The sequence below is a fragment of the Chiloscyllium plagiosum genome, unplaced genomic scaffold (assembly GCF_037043375.1).
Source record: "Chiloscyllium plagiosum isolate Xiang-an unplaced genomic scaffold, Cpla_swu_hap1 HiC_scaffold_22, whole genome shotgun sequence".
NCBI classification, from domain to species: Eukaryota; Metazoa; Chordata; class Chondrichthyes; order Orectolobiformes; family Hemiscylliidae; genus Chiloscyllium; species Chiloscyllium plagiosum.
Genome location: NW_028270160.1, coordinates 45,199,977 through 45,218,875, shown reverse-complemented (window position 1 = coordinate 45,218,875; position 18,899 = coordinate 45,199,977). Strand labels below are relative to the sequence as shown.

Genomic DNA, 18,899 nt, shown 5'->3' with positions numbered 1-18,899 from the left:
GGTCTAAAGGCCTGGCAATTTGAGCACAGCTCATATACAAGTACACTTGAGGAAAGTAGAGTGTCCAGCAGCAACTGATCTGGATCTTTGTTTTCAAGTGAGCTCTAAAGATTGCATAAAACAATAAATTTAAGCTTCCATTAATTAGAGGATCACATGTCAAAATGTCACATTTTAAAACTTTATGCCAAATGGAAAGGAACATGGACTTAACATCATGAGAAGGCAATCAATACTCAAGTACAGAAAAGAACCCCATGTAACATTTAAAAATCCAACATTGCCCTTCCAAAGTAATAAACCACACTGCATTTACAGTATGCACCACACTCACTTGGTACAAATTCAAAGTTATGCTCAGTGCTTTTTCTGGCCAGAAACTGCCACTTACCCCACGACTGACTTTCCCCAGGGTTGGCTCATTTAAAATCTCTCCCTCTAGCCTAAGTCTAGCAAATCTTTCAGCTTCCTTAATCCCTCACAAACACCTTTTAATCGGAGCACAGGCACCACCACCACACCTCCCACCATCCTATGAAGCAAACTATACAAACTTGCTGCCTATAGCCTCTTTAGTCTTTGATTCTTGCAGACCGACCATGTCTGATGGATTTCAAGGGTCTTTTAGGAAAACCTGCAACCTGATCCTATTAAAGCTTCCCATGGACCCTTGTTCTTTCCCTCTCTCAAAGCCCATTTCAATGATGATGATCTTGAATAGACATGCTAAATAGCTGCCTTGCACTTAGACAGGTTAAAGTTTAACGATCAGCAAAACATGACATTCCTAACAACTCAGAATCTGGACACCAACAGTCAGCTGCTTGGGTCATTAGTTACAGGGACGAACATGCTGTACCTTAAAATAAGCAAAACTAAATTTCTCGGGCTTGCTGGTAGGCAGAATGCAGAACAGGTCATGTGATTATCTTTGTTCCTTCATTTTACTAAAATTACAGAGAAAGCCCTGAAAACAATCTACTAAACTTTGCACTTCTCACAGCTTCCATGTGAAACCTTGAGAAATGAGGACGGAGAGAAAAAAAATTGTTACAAGATACAAAATGTAAAGGTGCTGTGGGACATATGAAACTGATGGATAGAGAAAAGACCCTTTACCTGCATAATGGATTAATCATCATGACAAAACACTTGGTTTCCCTCCTTCCCCATGCACCTGAACTTACCAGGGCCTTCTGGATCGTGTTCAGTGACTGCTGACTCATAGCCTCCTGCTTAAGCAATTCCTGAAGACTTTGCGATACCCCGGAAGAAACTACTTCCTTGACAGATGCAAAAGAAGTGTCCACTGCAGATGCAATAGAACTAAATGCAGAGGCATTTGCACTCAGGAGTTCACCTGGAAGTTTCAAAAAAAAAACTTATTCAAGAAATTGAAGTGGCTAATGGACAACTACTTATCCATTCCAGTCTTTTAGTCAAATTTGCAGATGACAAAAATAACTAATTGCCAGAGGGACACAAACAACTTAGAGAGATATTGATTGGCTAATAGGCAAAGCGTTGGCAAACGGAATATAAAGTGCAGTGAAATGTGAATTGCTCATTTTTTAAAGGAAGAACGAAAGAACAGACTATTAAACATAGAAAATATCCTGAAGTGAAACAAAGTTAGCACACCTGTGCAGCAGGTGATTAGGAAAGCTAATGGAATTTGGTCATTATTCCCAGGGGGTGGAGAAGTACGAGCTTAGGGAAGTCTTACTGCAGTTGTACAAGCCAGTGATGAGACCACAGCGGGAGTACTGTGAGCAGTTTTGATTCCCGTATTTAAGGATATCATTTCATTGGAGGCAGTTTGGAGAAGGTTCACTAGGATGATTTCCAATATGGAGGGACTGTCTTACGAGCAAAGATTAAAACTGGTTGGTACTCAACTCACTGGACTGAAGAATGAGGGATGATCTCATTTGAAACATGTAGGAATCTTAACGGGCTTGACAGGGTATCTGTTGAGAGGATATTTCCCCTCATGGGAGAGTGTCCTGGATCGGAGGGCATAGTCTCAGAATACAGGGGTGCCAATTTAAGGCTGAGGGAAGAAGGAATTTCTTCTGAGGCCACGTGCCCTTGGAACACCTTCCCATACAGAGCTGTAGGGACAACATCCTTGTGTAAAATTAAAGCTGAGGTAGATAGGTTCTTGGTCAGTAGGGGGAAATCAAGGGTTATAGGAAAAGCACAGGAATGTGGACATGAGGAACATCAGATCAGCCATGATCCTATTGAATGGCACAGCAGGCCTGAGGGACCGAATAATCTGTGCCTGTTCCTATTTCTTACCATTTTAAAATCAGTTTTAGCTTTTTGAACATTTCCATGGACTACAGCCTCAGTGTAATGTGGCAGTGGCAAAAACCCTCCACTAGAGGGCCTCAGACACCCATAGAGGAGTTGATTCCTCCAGTTAGTGGCTGACATGAGCACCCTTTGGAAATACTAATAATAAATTCAACCCATCACCTACAGTTAATTCACTGCCTTCAATGTTGGTTTAATAAAGAGGCTTGTGCAGATACAGGGTGGATATAGATTTGATTTGGCTCATGAACAAGGTTATCAGAGTATTGGGCTGTAATGGATCATATTTGATTCTACAATTACAGCATCTGATACTGGTGCAAAAGTAGGGAAATATGCACTGTGATTCACACTTCAACCAAAACCTGTAATTTGTTTAAAAAAAACACTTTTATTCTGCCAAACTTCAATTGCATGCACTGCTGTAAGTAAGTGAAAAGTACTAAGTTTTCCTGTTAGTTTAAATACATGCCCTGGAGTCTTAACTTAAAACAAGTTTCAAGTTGTAATTTAACTTAAAACTCATCACAACCCGATGGAACCTCCTCAAATGTCAGCGAGAGAGGACAAGATTTTTCACAATTGCCTGAAAACTCAGATCTCCATCACAAGAGATCAAACTTTGAGGACTGGTAAATTTTCTCATCACCAGGTTCAATAATAATTTGGGTCATGGTAATCTGAACTGAACACAGCACTCAAAGCAGGGTTCTAAGCAGAGCACTGTAAAGTTTGATTCTTTCTTAATACAAAATTTTAAATTAAAGATTCAGCTAAGATCAATCTCTAAACCAGCAAGAAACCATAACAGTTACACCATGTGACTGCACTGGAGGCACACCCAAATATTACACGCCTCATTACTTTATTGACTTTCTTCTAGTGGGATTGTGTCCACTATAACTGACTGAGCAGCATCTTTGGAGAATCACTGGTATGAAAATAATTTTCCCCTGCATTGAAGAGACCTGTTGCAATACATGGTTAAGTTTAGGGTGGAAACGTGAGATTGCCAAAATGATAGTACAGTCAGTATGCAATTTACCTCAATAGATTTGGAGGGCCTATTTTAAACTGAAAAGTTTGGAGGTGGGAGAAGGGGGAAGGAAGAGAAGAGGGAAAGCAAGGAGTTTACTCTTTTAAGTCAACTATTTTAAACTGAAGTTACTGAAAAGTAGGATAAATGATTTGATCTTCAGTCAGCTTGAAATCAGCCATTCATTCCATGCATGTTCAAACAAATTTGCAGCTTTGCTTCCCAAAAAAAGTGGAAAAGAGAAATAACCTAGAAACTTACCAATTGACTTGGTATAGAAATCAAGCATTCCCTGTTGCTTCGCACGAGTTTCATCAGTTTTCTTTTGCATTTCAGCGAAAAAGTCATTCATCTGCCTCATGAAGACATCCTGCGCCTTGCAGTTATGAAATTCAACAACCTTTTTGCGGTCAAGCTTAGCATGGAGGCCTGACACATCCTTTGTGCTGTCTTCAACCGTTTGCAACAACTGAAACAAACAAGCAAGACTTTACAAACAAGAACACAATTAAAATAAGTTGGGGAGGGGATGGAGGGATGGTGGAGAAAGCCTCATGGTGTATGTGAATTTGACATCAACAAAATAACTTGCTATTATGAGATCCAAGTGATTATCCAGAACACACCATGGTCCCTGTACTTGCGCAGATGAGCCAGTGTCAGCAGGCCCTCACATATGAGGAGCACTTTTGCTCGTGCTGACATCACTGCATTCTATGCGCAGCATTTCTCCAACGGTCCCTGTGCATCATGGCCTCTTTAGAGCAAAGGGGGTTCAGATAACTTCTGCTGCACAGTCAGACTGCATGGGGCCCTTTATGGAGATGGAAGGCTATATTGAAGGGCTGGGGTCACTGCTGTATGTTAGGTGCCATGATAATGTGGTGGTGACGGGGTGAGGGATAAAAAAAGGCAGAGTAGCAGTCCGACCACTCCTCAGCTTCCTGACTCCAGGAAAGATTCTGCCACAGGTACCAAGGTGAAAGTGAGAAGGGATGGCAGCCTGGAGTCACAACCTGGGACAGGGGAGGAGAAAAGGGAACTCCTAACTCCAAATGTTCCATATCACATTTTAAAATAAGGTCACAGCTTTCTATTGGGAGAAGAGCCCCTGGTGCTGTAAAGTACATCCTGGCAATATTGTTGATTCCATATGTGCAGCAACAGGGCAGCTCAGTGGTCAGTATTGCTGCCTCATAGCACCAGAGACAAGATTCCACCTTGCGATGACTGTCTGACACATTGTCCCAGTGGCTGTGTCAGTTTCCTCCAGTTGCTCCCAGTCCAAAGATGGACATGTCAGGTGGGCTAGCCATGGGAAACACAGGATTACAGGGATAGGATTGGTCAGGGTGAGACACTAAGGGTCGGTGTGGACTCAATCGGCTGTTTCCATACTGTAGGGATTCTAATATTTTGTCCGGCCACCCAGAATCCTCAAATTTACACAGCGACCACTTGAAGCTATTTCTTCAGAACTTCTGGCAGTATGAGGGGGATTGGTCGCTGCTTTAGGAATTTGTCTCTAAATGGACACCCTTTGTAATATACTGGTGGTGGCACGCCCAGCATATACACAGCTTTATGCAGCACCTTCAACATCACCTCATCCCGCAGAGCTTCATTTGCAATTAAACAATAATTTGATATGGAAGCATCTAGTAGGCAGACATTATGACAGGTGGCCCAAGATCTAAATTTGTGTTTAGAAAAGGTTGGGGTGGGGACAAAGTGCTTTGGAGTGTGAATTCCCCAAATAACTGGTTAATGGAAATCCACCAAAAGGATTTTAATACCAATCTGCAAGTTGCACAATTTTGTAAACAAAATGCATTTTGTCAGGCTGACAGACAATGGTTGCCATGTATTTTAAGACTGCTATGAAACAAATACTGATTTCAGCTCAATATTCAGACTGACAAGCAGTTACTGGTCTGCATCACATGCTGAAACATGTATCCTACCTTTGAAATGCAGACTGAAAATACATTGACAGATCATTGCTCAGACACTAAATCAGTAGAGTTAACTTAAATACAGAGAGAATAGTATATCATGCGTTGCACAATTCTCTGATGCATTCAAGAAAACCACCCACGTCTGCTCTATACAGGCTTTAAAACGGAAGCTCATTTCTGATGCCATGGACATACTATACAAAATGTCTAAAGATAGAACTTTATTGCTGGATGTGAAGTTGAAAACAGATTGTTAACTGGCATAGGGCAGACATGACATCTGGGAAGATATACTCAAAATACCGCCTTTTACTTCCTTGATACTAAATGATTGTCATCAGTAGCAGCGGGAGGTGATCACCCTGTGCTTTTGAATCTGGGACCATAGAGGAAACGGTGAATAGGCTTCTGATAAAAGGTCAGAAGAAATTGGACATTCCAACAGTTTCGCTAGTCAGAAATCCTGCTTAATCTGCAGTGTTTCACTCATTTCTATTTTTGTCATAACATTAGCAGTCTGGTCTTGTTCCCACACAGAGGGGTGGTGCGTGTATGGAATGAGCTGCCAGAGGAAGTGGTGGAGGCTGGTACAATTGCAGCATTTAAAAGGCATTTGGGTGGGTCTATGAATAGGAAGGGTTTGGATAGATATGGGCCGGGTGCTGACAGGTGGGGCTAGATTGGGTTGGGATATCTGGTCGGCATGGACAGGTTGGACCGAAGGGTCTGTTTCCATGCTGTACGTCTCTATGACTGTATTTTTGAAATTCTAACATTTGATATCGTCAGCCATCCAGCCTGCCTACTGGATGTCTTTGAGTTCATGACATTTCTCAAAATGAAAAAGAATGGCTAACAGATTTTGAAATGTTACCATGCTGTTTTCTGCAACAACTGCAAGGTACATTTCAACCTGTGCATATCTATTTTGATCACTTTTCTTTTGGAAAAGCATTGAAATTTAAGTTACATCTGCATAAATGGACTTAAAGTCACTATTGAGCAAAAGTAGCTCAACCCAAAAATGTTTTGCTGACAGTCAAATAAAATCGTAAGTGGGTGGAGTTGAAATACAACGGAGGAAGTTAACTTTACAAAACAAAATTCAAAAATAAATCAGAAGTGACCTATTTCAAACCAAGATTATGTCTAGCAAGTTGCATGTTACTAAACACGATTACATTACAGAGCACAGTTGTTTGTGAAAAGAGCAATTCAAGGGAATAAGACACCCCCAAACCACCTAGCATCATGGAGCCTTCAAACGTTTTGTAATGAGGTGAACTCGCTATGATCACAGAATCTCTTACGGCAGAAGCTGGTCATAACATTGCAGGAGGAAACCAAGCCGCCTCCTACCTCATTGGCTGTATTGTAGAGCTTTTCTTCACTGTGGGCATGAGCATCACACATAAATTCTTCCTCAGAGAGTTTTATTTTGGTCAACTCCAAGTCTTGCTGGGTCTCTTGAAGTACTTGCTCTCGCTGGTGCAGTTCAGATGCACAGTGTTCAAGCTCCTTCTTGTTTTCCATAAATAGCTCATTGATCTAGAAATGAAACAAATAGTTAAAAAGAAAACTACAATTGTATTAAGAAATTGCACAGTAGTTAAATGGTCAGATAAATCCTAAATTAGACAGACATAGATGTAAATAGTTCAATACCCAGCCTTTTATGTCACAAGATGATAAAGAATTATATTTTTAAAATCCTAGTGATTGATGCTATTTTTCTTTTAAACAAATAAGGCCTGAAGTGAAATTTTGCAAATGTGACATAAAGCCTATTTAATGAAGTAAAAGCGTGGATCCTGACTAGGATTCTTTCTTGATCACTGATCAATCACTTTAGCAACAAAACTATATAATGTTCATGCAGTTCCTTTTTTACAACCACTGCAGGTTCCAGTTGTACTTTACAATACTGTGTGCTTTCTCCACTAAATTCCAGTCAGTGACTTCAGGGAATCTAATCAGAGAGGGTATCACAGCTACAGAAGTTTCCATTGTCGAGAAAGATCTGCCTACCGAGTCAGTATGGGTGGAAATTAGGAACAGCAAGGGAGCAGTCACCTCGTTAGGGGTTTACTACAGGCCCCCCTATAGCAGCAGGGAGATGGAAGAAAGCATAGGTCGGCAGATTTTGGAAAAAGGTGTGGATGTAGTAGGGCTGTTGTAATGGGCGACTAACTTTTCCAATATTGATTGGAACTTCCTTCGAGCAGAAGATTTGAATGGAGCTATTTTTGTAAGGTGTGTTTAGGAGGGTTTCCTAACTCAGTACGTTGACAGGCCGATGAGGGGAGAGGCCATTCTAGACGGTGCTCGGAAACGAGCCAGGGCAGATATCAGATCTTGTGGTGGGAGAGCATTTTGGTGAGTGACCACAACTGCCTCACATTCTACATAGCTATGGAGAAGGAGAGGATTAGGCAAAATGGGAGGATATTTAATTGGGGAAGAGGAAACTATGATGCAATTAGACATGAGTTAAGAAGCATGGACTGGGAGCAATTGTTCCATGGTAAAGGCACTATAGACATGTGGAGACTGTTTAAGGAACAGTTGTTGCAAGTGATGAATAAATATGTCCCTCTGAGACAGGCAAGAAGTGGTAAGATAAAGGAACCTTGGATGACGAGAGCGGTGGAGCTTCTCGTCAAAAGGAAAAAGGTAGCTGGCATAAGGTGGAGGAAGCTAGGGTCAAGCTCAGCTCTACAGGATTACAGGGAGGTGAGGAAGGAGCTCAAAAATGGTTGGAGGAGAGCCAGGAGGGGGCACGAGAAAGGCTTGGCAGAACGGATTAGGGAGAACACAAAGGCATTTTACACTTATGTGAGGAATAAGAGAATGGTCAAAGAAAGAGTAGGCCCGATCAGGGATAGCATAGGGAATTCGTGTGTGGAGTCTGAGGAGGTAGGGGAAGCCCTAAATGAGTTTTTTACTTCTACCTTTACGAAAGAAATGAACTTTGTAGTGAATGAAACCTTTGAAGAACAGGTGTGCATGCTGGAATGGTTAGAGATAGAGGAAGCTGATGTGCTGAAAATTTTGTCAAACATTAAGATTGACAAGCTGCCAGGCCCGGACCAGATTTGTCCTTGGCTGCTTTGGGAAACGAGAAATGCAATTGCTTTGCCACTTGCGAAGATCTTTTCATCCTCGCTCTCCACTGGAGTCGTACCTGAGGACAGGAGAGAGGCAAATGTAATTCCTCTCCAAGAAAGGAAATAGGGAAATCCCCGGCAATTACAGACCAGTACGTCTCACGTCTGCAAGGTGTTAGAAAGGATTCTGAGGGATAGGATTTATGACCATCTGGAAGAGCATGGCTTGATTAAATGCAGTCAACACGGCTTTGAGAGGGGCAAGTCATGCCTCACAAACCTTATCGAGTTCTTTGAGGATGTGACTAGAAAGGTTGATGAGGGTCGAGCTGTGGATGTGGTGCATATGGACTTCAAGGTATTTGATAAGGTTCCCCATGGTAGGCTCATTCAGAAGGTCAGGAGGAATGGGATACAGGGGAACTTAAATGTCTGGATACAGAATTCGCTGGCCAACAGAAGACAGCGAGTGGTAGTAGAAGGAAAATATTCTGCCTGGAAGTCTTTGGTGAGTGGTGTTCCACAGGGCTCTGTCCTTGGGCCTCTACTGTTTGTAATTTTTATTCATGACTTGGATGAGGGGATTGAAGGATGGGTCAGCAAGTTTGCAGATGACACAAAGGTTGGAGGTGTCGTTCACAGTATAGACGGCTGTTGTAGGCTGCAGCAGGACATTGACAGGACGCAGAGATGGGCTGAGAGGTGGCAGATGGAGTTCAACTTGGATAAATGCGAGGTGATGCATTTTGGAAGGTCGAATTTGAAAGCTGAGTACAGGATTAAGCATAGGATTCTTGGCAGTGTGGGGGAACAGAGGGATCTTGGTGTGCAGGTACATAGATCCCTTAAAATGGCTACCCAAGTGGACAGGGTTGTTAAGAAAGCATATGGTGTTTTGGCTTTCATTAACAGGGAAATTGAGTTTAAGAATCATGAGATCTTGTTGCAGCTCTATAAAACTTTGGTTAGACCGCACTTGGAATACTGCGTCCAGTTCTGGTCGCCCTATTATAGGAAAGATGTGGATGCTTTGGAGAGGGTTCAGAGGAGGTTTACCAGGATGCTGCCTGGACTGGAGGGCTTATCTTATGGAGTGGTTGACTGAGCTCGGACTTTTTTCATTGGAGAAAAGGAGGAGGAGAGGGTACCTAATTGAGGTATACAAGATAATGAGAGGCATAGATAGAGTCGATAGCCAGAGACTATTTCCCAGGGCAGAAATAACAAACACGAGGGGTCATAGTTTTAAAGCTGGTTGGAGGAAAGTATAGAGGGGATGTCAGAGGCAGGTTCTTTACACAGAGTTGAGAGAGCATGGAATGCGTTGCCAGCAGCAGTTGTGGAAGCAAGGTCATTGGGGACATTAAAGAGACTACTGGACATGCATATGGTCACAGAAATTTGAGGGTGCATACATGAGGATCAGTGGTTGGCACAACGTAGTGGGCTGAAGGGCCTGTTGTGCTGTACTGTTCTATGTTCTATGTAGCCCACAGACAAAGACAGGTTTGCGATCAGGGAATGATTGAACATCTCTCACTTGTGGATAACAGTAACAGGGTTGACTCCCCAAGCATAATTCGGACATATCAGACAACAAATGAGCTTGTTCAGAAACATTAGTTATGTTTGAATAGCAGAGCAGAGTCAACGGGCCAAATGGCCTACTCCTATATTTTATGGCAAATTGTGTCCTTAACTTAGCAAAATATCTTGGTGCTTCCCAGAAACAGTCTCAACCATTGACATCACCAAGCCCCTTAAGGAGATTATAGAAGAAGGGACTAAAAGCTTGGTTAAGGGCCAGGATTTAAAGAGATTCTTTAACAAAAAAAGAAGTGGAGTGTTTTAGGGAAGGAATTGCAGGGTGCAGGCTCTGGGAATCGAAAGAGAAAAATGCAGCTTTGCAAGTTCATGATGCTATTGAGTTCCCTATCCTAACCAACCACCCACTTTAAACAAGCTGTGTGAACCTTTAACGTATGCAAAGGGTTACAATATTTTGAAGATGTCAATTCAACTTTTTTTTTGAAAGGAGACCTGCATTCCAGTGATCTGTGTTCAACTCCATTATATTTCCCATCCCCTTGCTGCCCGTCAATATTCATTCAGAAAAAGTTTCTGAACATATGCTAATAGAACTAGTTGTCTCACCATCTTTCTCAGTCTCTCTGTGGCCTGACAAACTATTTGTTTAACACCTGGTATTGAAGAAACTTACTGCAGCTAAATATTTGGAAGATCGAAGTCACTGTCTTTTGTCGAACTGTTCTCATCCTTCTTCCTAGTAACTGCCTGACATACAGACAAATGGTTGGATACCTGGAGCTTGTATCTGAACCCATCATCCTTCATTGTTCAGTGTTCATTTCCACATTAATAAGGTTATTTGACAGACAACTCCTCAACTGAGCTGCAGTTGAAACCATCATTCATACCTTCGTTACTCTATTCTTGATTATTTAACCTTTTCAAGGTCAGCCCATCACCTTCTGCCCCATTATAATGGCAGTCTTTCAAAACTCCACTGGCTGCTGAGTCACATTTGATTCCACTTACCCAACGACAGTCTGCTCTGGCAAAATCTTTAAATTATAAGATATTCACCCCGGTTTTCAAATCCTACTAGTCTTACTCTTTGTTATCTGTGTAACCCTATCCAATCCAGACAAGAGTTCAAGATTTCGGATTTCCTCCAATTCTGGTATTTGATATTTCTGATGTCAATTGTTCTAACAGTAGACAGCCTTTCAACTGCCTTGACCCCACATTGTGGAATCCCCTCCACAAACCTGTGCATTCTCCTTCAAATACACTTCTGTTCAGTCTTCTGGTTATGAAGTGATACCTCCATTTGTGACTTGATATCTAACTAAGTGATGCTGCTCTGGATATGTTTAGCTACTTTACAACTTGCATTCTTATAGGAGCGGGTTATGACCAGAGTATTTCATAGGGTTTCCTTACTTGTTTCAGCTCCTCCTCCATGACAGCAATCTTTTCCACATAGTCAGTAATTAACTCTTCCTGAGCAGCCACCTTACTTTGCATAAATCTAAGAAGAAATCAAATATGTAGTTAGATCATGGCTCCAGAATATAGAGCATCTGTTCCCTATCAAATATTTAAACAGAGTATCACAATGGCAATCTCTTTCCAGGATGCTATTGACCATTTCCCAAATACTGAAGATCAGTTTGAACAATTCAGTTCCATCCAGAAGAGGATGGGATCAACCTCGACATTTTAAAATCTTGTACAAGACTGAGCAAACTGATGGTGATACCACCTTACTTGAAATGCAACTTGCTCTGGCCAATTGCAATATTGTCAGTAACAGTGCAGCGAGCCCCATGGCTGCGGTTACACATTAAGAATTTATCCACATCTACACATTGAAGATAAAGTGATAGCATCAGATCAGTCTTAATGCATTATTCAGTACAATATGTAGAGTCAGTAACAATGCCAAACTTATACTTTAGTACCTACTATTTGCAAGAAAATAATGGCATGTGGCAATCTGACTAAAAAGGGAGATGAAACCATTGCACATTGCAATGCAAACCTCCAACCGACATTGCATAAATTTGAAATTATACCAGATTCCAAAAGTCAAAGCTCAGATGTTTTGTATCGTTTCCATGGCTTTTCAGAGCCCCAGCACCTGTTCTTACAGATGATATACTCACTCATAGTTTTCTGCAGACATGTACACTCCATTTTTCTCACGTGCTGCAGCAAGATCCCGCTTCAGTCTTTCAATCTCTTCAGTGTACTCCTGAAAAGCAACGCACAATTATATAATTATACCAGATGCACTCAATCATTTACAACTCTTCAAAAAAAAAAGAGCAGTTGACAGCACAAAAGAGAATGATTGTGGGCATTATTGTGCATTACATTTTAAAAAGATTGCAGGAAAAACAAGCAAAAGCCAATGAATGTATTCTAATGCTGGATCTTTTAAGAGATGCCATTCCTGTGCATATAAAAATCACTGATCAGATAGGTTTGTCACTCGGCTCTGCACTTGCACAGCTTGGCATAGAATTCTGCAGTTATTCAAACTTCAGAGTTACTGAGGTCAGAACTCATCCCAGGAGGTTGACTGTGACGTCAACCTCTATTAGCTCTATTACAGGGAGAAAGTCTTGTCCACTTCCACTAAGAGTTTTGTCAGATTAAAGTTACCCCTAAATTAGAATTTTCAGTATCAAACAATGGAGATTCTGGCATTACCTTTTAACCAGTATTATAAGAATCTCATTGAATTGATGGTTTTAGGGAAATCCCGCGTGACTACTCTTGTATGTCGCTACCATGAGTAAATCAATAAGACTGCATTAGTGAGATGCTGCATGCTGAATACCTTAATCAGGGCCCTCTTGGTGAGTTTCTGGTTGACTTCAGGTTTATTCAAAATGTTCTTTGCTCGGTAGGCATATTCCAGAGTGCTGACCGTTTCCTATCATTTAGGGACATTTGGACTGGATTAGTCGATTATATGCAAACTTATCAGTTCCAGTTAAACATATATTATGGGCAGATAACATGTCCATGAATTGATTAGAAAACTACTTCAGAGGCAAACAGCACACAAGAACAACAGAATTAAAACCTACATTACGTGGAATAATTGTCACTCTATCACTGCAACAAAAATAGGTTATACTAACTTCAAAATTCACAGAAGCTGGGGAAATGGTGGCAATGATAGACGTTTTAGTCCGTCCACCCAGAGAGTCCTGGAGGATCCTAGTTAGCTTTGATTCCCTGAAAATATACAGAAGAAAGAAACAGCCATTTGAGAAAACTCGAATTGTGCAACCTATTTCCTCCTCCATTCTGTATTGTAAACACTGCAAATGACCAATTAAAAAAACATTTCTAACAGGAGGCCTGTATTTTCAACAAGCTGAATCTATACAGTTTCTGTCTCTGATCCATCTTCACTTTTCATTGAAATATTTGAGTTACATCCATTCTACAACAATACTCAAATGATTAAAAGTTCAGTCACAGAACAATGCAACATTTAGTTGGCGCAAGTCACAAATATAAAAATAGGATCTCATTAACATTTTTGGTGCAAAGACATTATTTCCAGATATTTAGAGCAAATGCACATTACTGCAATACTCTAGGTTCAGGTTACATAAACCACGGTCAATGTAATCAAATTACAATTACTGGCCTCATTCCTGATGAAGGGCTTATGGCTGAAACTGCTGCTTGGATTCTGCCGGAACTGCTGTGCTCCTCCAGCATCACACTCTGCTCATTACAATCAAAGATCAATCACCAGAAGGCTTGCTCTCAAGAAATCCCCATTAGATTTACAAGCAACTCCTGGAGAGGTTCCGTTGACAGTTAAAAGTTATTGAATTGGGATTTGGTTTTTACCTGTATGGCACATGAGGGGCTCTCTCCACCAGAGCTGTAATTACTCTGCCAAGAGTAAGCAATGACTGGTTGATGTTGCCAGCCTCTCGAGCCCTTTTATCAACAGCTCCGGATCGGCCAATATTCTCACTTCCAGCAAGATCCACCTTTGCAGAATCAAGAAATAATTGAATCCAGTCAAGACTTTGCTCACTTTTTCTGACTACAGACTAATGATAGTTTTGCCTTTTCAAATTGGGCTGAGCACAATTTATGGCATATTGCAGTGTAACGCGTCCATTGAGGAATATCTTGCCCGATGATTTGGCTTGTTGGCTTATGCTTCATAGAATTAAACATTCTTATACTTGACAATTTGGTCTAAATGTTGCTTCTGAACTGAACAAAGCAGTGTTTAATGGGATAAGTTAATTTTTCTTTTGCTAAAAGTTTCTGCAATTGATTTTAAATCATTACAACTGTAATATAGCCTCAAAAAGAAGTCAAAATATCATGTTCAACACATTTTTTCCTGAAGTTTGTCCCCAATTTTAATTCACTTATCGTGTACCCCACCAGAGCTAGCATTTATCATTCAAGCTTCAACAATAAGCATCAGACTACTTGATCAGAGAAATAATTAAACCCTTCAGTCCTGAAGGGATGTTACACTAAATACAGTTGCATCAAGGCCATCAGATGTTAATGTCAATTAGGAATTCTGTCCATTACGTACTTACTAACATGAGGCTTTTGCAGAATTGTGGTGCGCCACTGGACACCAAAGAGCAGAAGGAGACTTGGCAAAGAGATCAGTGATGGAAGCTGGGACCTGTACTTGCAGGTGCACATTCAATGTGCCTGATAACAATGATAAGTGTGCCAAGGTCATTATTCTAGCTGCATTTTTAAAAAGGTATCTATTCTAGATGTAGGTTTGCTAACTGAGCTGGAAGGTTCATTTCAGACGTTTCGCAGGTAACATCTTCAGTCAGCCTCCAGACAAAGCACTGCTGATGATTCCTGCTATTTATATGCTTGGGTTTCTTTGGGGTGGTGATGTCATTTCCTGTTCTTTTTCTCAGGGGTTTGAATGCGATCCAAGTCAATGTGTTTGTTGATACGAGTTCCAGTTGGAATGCCACGCTTCTAGGAATTCTCACACATGTCTTTTCAGCTTGTCCTAGGATGGATGTGTTGCCCCAGTTGAAGTGGTGCCCTTCCTCATCCGTAAGAAAGAATACCAGTGAGAGTAGGTCTGTCTTTTTGTGGCTAGGATACATGAACATCAACTAGCCACAAAAAGACATGACCCTCTCTCACTAGTATCCTTACATACGGATGAGGAAGGACACTACTTCGACTGGGACAACACATCCATCCTAGGCCAAGCCAAACAGACATGTGCGAGAATTCCTAGAAGCATGGCATTCCAACTGGAACTCTATCAACAAACACTGACTTGGATCCCACTTACCACCTCCTGAGAAAAAGAACAGGAAATGACATCACCAACCCAAGGAAACCTCAACACAAATAAAAGGCAGGCCATACCACCAGTGTTTCGTTCAGAACCTCACTGACGTTATCTAATATGGTGACGAAATGTTTGAAACCGCACCTTCTAGCTCAGCGAGCAAACCTACATCCAGAAGTAATGGAATTAAACACTCCCTGGATGTTAAAAATTTAACAAAGTCTCCAGCATCATTGATGACTTATTTTGCAAATGGAATATATGTGGGGGAAAAACATGCCTACCATATGGCAGCCATGGGATAATACCTCCACCAAAACCTTGATGAGCTTTTTATTTTAACAAAGCAAAGCAATTTCACAAATTGGTGTTTATTTGAAGCCTACATATTCAAGTTAGAGGCTGTGCCACCAACACCAACAACATAGGAAATACATAAGCCTTAAAGCCAAATTGCTTAAAATGAGACTCACCAAATTCAACTTGCCAATCTTTACTAGTTCCTCCCCATCAAGTGTCGTCTCCTTCATATGGATTGTAATGGAAAAAACGGAGTGGGAACGACTGAAATAAAGTTGGTAAACCGAAAGTTAAAGGAAGTTTGCAACTACTTATTGCCTTAGCAGCACTCTCTGGAATACATGACCTTTGCTGATTCAATTTGGCTGTTGTAGCAATATGCAAGCAGTTTGTTGTGCAATATTAAGATATTCTTAGTACAGCTTTCAACCTGGGTACTGAATGCTTTCCAAATACCCAAACCTCAAAATTCAGTAACACAGGAAAAGCCAACAAAATTTGAAATTAATAGAATTTCTGAAACATGTCCAGTTGTATAATGTTAGAAAATTGGCAAAGTTATTTCTATTGCAAGATCCATCCAGCAGCATAAGACCTTTGCGCAAAATTTATTCCTATGAAGTTCAGACAAGACTCAAACAGCCATACCTTGAGTACGCATTCATCAGAGTTGCTGCAGTTGTTCTCTTTGCTGCTCCCCTCTCCAGAATTTGATAAACTTCATCTTTGTTATGGACAGAAATTTCTTCAAGTCCTTTAATAATAACTCCCCTCTAAGATATCACAAGGAGAGAGCGACACACACAGATAGAGAAAAATGAAAAATTTCAGCGAGACCTACATTCTGGAGAGAAGATCAATCTACTTAAAGCATTATATTGTTGCGAATTTGGCAATGATTGCACAGTTTAATTACTAAAATCCCTACCTTATTCCGTGGATCATCAAACATCTGCAGCCTCTCACTAACATCTGATATGGGGCTCAATAGGTCAAACAGCTCCTCATTATAAATTTCCAACAAAGAAACTTTCACAGAGAACTCAGCACCTTGTGATGCCAGCCTCTCAAAAATCTGATGCAGTGTGCGTGGAATAATTCCAGCCAAAGGATCCTATAGAGAGCAGAAATATTGTAAAAAAAATCAATTAATGTCAAAGGGATTAATAAAAGATACTGTTTACATACTTTTTTAAAAAAGTTACATAACACCTTTCAGTACCTCAGAACATACTCAAAAGCAAATGGAGTACTTCTGATGTATAAAAACTGTTTATAATGTTGGAAACCCTTCACCAAAATAATCCAACAAATCTTATTTCAATTAATTACAGATTCATTTATTTATAAAAAAGTGATCAAGGAAATCAGGCAGCTGTGGTCTGTGACCCAGTAGAGCAAATAACAGCACCATTCATTCAACAGCTCTTTATTTTAATAGTTTATCCACAAGATCTCTATCAAAATAGTTTTCCTATGGATCAACAGACTGGAATGAAAAATCAGAAAGACCCAAATAGATCATCCAGTCTGACCATGTCAACAACACACACAGGTTCACCATGAAAGGCCAGTTTTCAAGTTACAATTTCTTTCACTGCTAAAGGCAAACTCCAGCAGCAAATCTTCAAATGGCAGAAATTTGACCCCTTAATTTCATCCCACCATGCCTTAAATTCAATTAGCACACAAAAGTAATTTTGAACATAGGATTAATGAAACCTATTAACAAAACAAGCAATGATCATTACCCAAGACCTCTCCCCTTGCCCAGTAAATTAAGAGTTGAGCACACAAATACAGCACAGGACATTGTCAAAAGGCAATTTACTCATTCCAAGACCTTCACTTTTGCTATATACTTCATGGCACAGGGACCAACCATCCATGCGCACTTGATAACTTTGACCTTGCGTGTTAAGAGTTTGGTTGCCATTTCCCTACATCATTAGCAGTGAAAGGCCCTATAGAAAGGCAAGTTTTCTATCTTGTAATAATTTATATATTTATTCTTGCATTTACATGGAAACGTTTGAAATTTAAATTCATTTATTTGCTAAGAAATTGGCTATCTTCTGTTCAAATGAGGCCAGTTCGAAATGACCATGCTGACTTCACAAGTTCTCTTAATCGTCATCACGACTAGTCAGGGAAAAATAAAGTCATGGACATTCATTAATAATGAATGAATTTATAGTGGCTTTACCAAAAGTATTAACAGAATTTCAAATGCCCACTACTCAAAAAAAGGAGAAATAAGTTTCAAAACTAAACGTTATAGGGATCTGCCACTTACTTCTTCCCAGGTGTACTGTTCCTTTTGTGATCTTTCACCTTCCATTGTAAAGGTTTTTCCAGTACCTGTTTGTCCATACCTAAGCCAAATTTAACAGTATATTTAACAATTTAACAACTATTTTAGGAACAGTCACAACTGTAAAGCAGGAGCAAACATTCAGAGCACGTGCAGTGATTAATCTCCAGATCACAAAGTCTGGACTGGTCCTAGCTTACAGCCAGCTTAGCTGACCTCAGCTGGAACAGCAGTAGACATGTTATACTGTGTATCCAACCTGCAATGTCAGGAAGGGAAACGTTGGCAAGGATTCACTGGTGAAGACAGGATTGGGCTGGGGTATTACATATGTACATACAATGATCACTCAACAGTGGAAAACAGAAGGAAAATAAAGTAATGAACAGTGGAATTTTTTGGTGCTCAGCAAGTAGCAGCTTTGGAAGAGAAAAGGAGATTTTCTTGGTCAGTTTTCTGGTATTCGCATTGGTGAAGGTCATCTGTGATCATTTTTGATTGGTTGATGATTAGTCAGTGAACAAAGTAAATTTTTATGGCTCACTTTCATAATCATTGATTCTTCAGGAACACATCCTGTAATGTGCAAAAAGCAAGATCACTGCTAGGTTCAAAACTTTGAACATGAGTGTACATGACAGATAGCTGAGCAATGTTGGGGGGGGGGGGGGGGTGCAGAAGTGGTGCAAATCATGAAAATCTTGTATAAAATCATTTTGTCTGAGATCTTGGGAGATCAACTAAAAATGAACATGTTAATGGGAAAATAAATGTGATCCATAGGCAACACCTAAAGCAAATGAGATGGATTACATTATTGCTATTGGTATTGAAAAATGATTCAACTTACGCAAAAATGGTACAATTGTATCCCATGATTACTTCATCCAAGATGGGGTATACCACGCTTTTATATACGTCAATTTGCTTTGCACAGGGCCCAAATACCTGGAGTTAAAAATACGTTATTAAGCATTCACTCATGGATATTCTGTTGCTT

The 18,899-nt window shown here is 40.5% G+C and overlaps 1 protein-coding gene across 1 annotated transcript in view; it reads right to left on the bottom strand.

The window, feature by feature from the left end:
• Positions 1-18,899, bottom strand: part of kif11 (kinesin family member 11) — a 41,945-nt gene that overhangs the window by 11,513 nt on the left and 11,533 nt on the right. The window contains exons 4-16 of the mRNA XM_043712495.2: positions 18,750-18,847; positions 17,882-17,960; positions 16,514-16,699; positions 16,234-16,358; positions 15,759-15,849; positions 13,830-13,975; positions 13,103-13,199; positions 12,796-12,891; positions 12,116-12,204; positions 11,391-11,478; positions 6,676-6,864; positions 3,620-3,827; positions 1,188-1,360 (exon numbers count right to left, since the gene is read on the bottom strand). Of these exons, the coding sequence (XP_043568430.1) occupies positions 1,188-1,360; positions 3,620-3,827; positions 6,676-6,864; positions 11,391-11,478; positions 12,116-12,204; positions 12,796-12,891; positions 13,103-13,199; positions 13,830-13,975; positions 15,759-15,849; positions 16,234-16,358; positions 16,514-16,699; positions 17,882-17,960; positions 18,750-18,847 (1,665 nt within the window). The remainder of the gene's footprint in view (positions 1-1,187; positions 1,361-3,619; positions 3,828-6,675; positions 6,865-11,390; positions 11,479-12,115; positions 12,205-12,795; positions 12,892-13,102; positions 13,200-13,829; positions 13,976-15,758; positions 15,850-16,233; positions 16,359-16,513; positions 16,700-17,881; positions 17,961-18,749; positions 18,848-18,899) is intronic.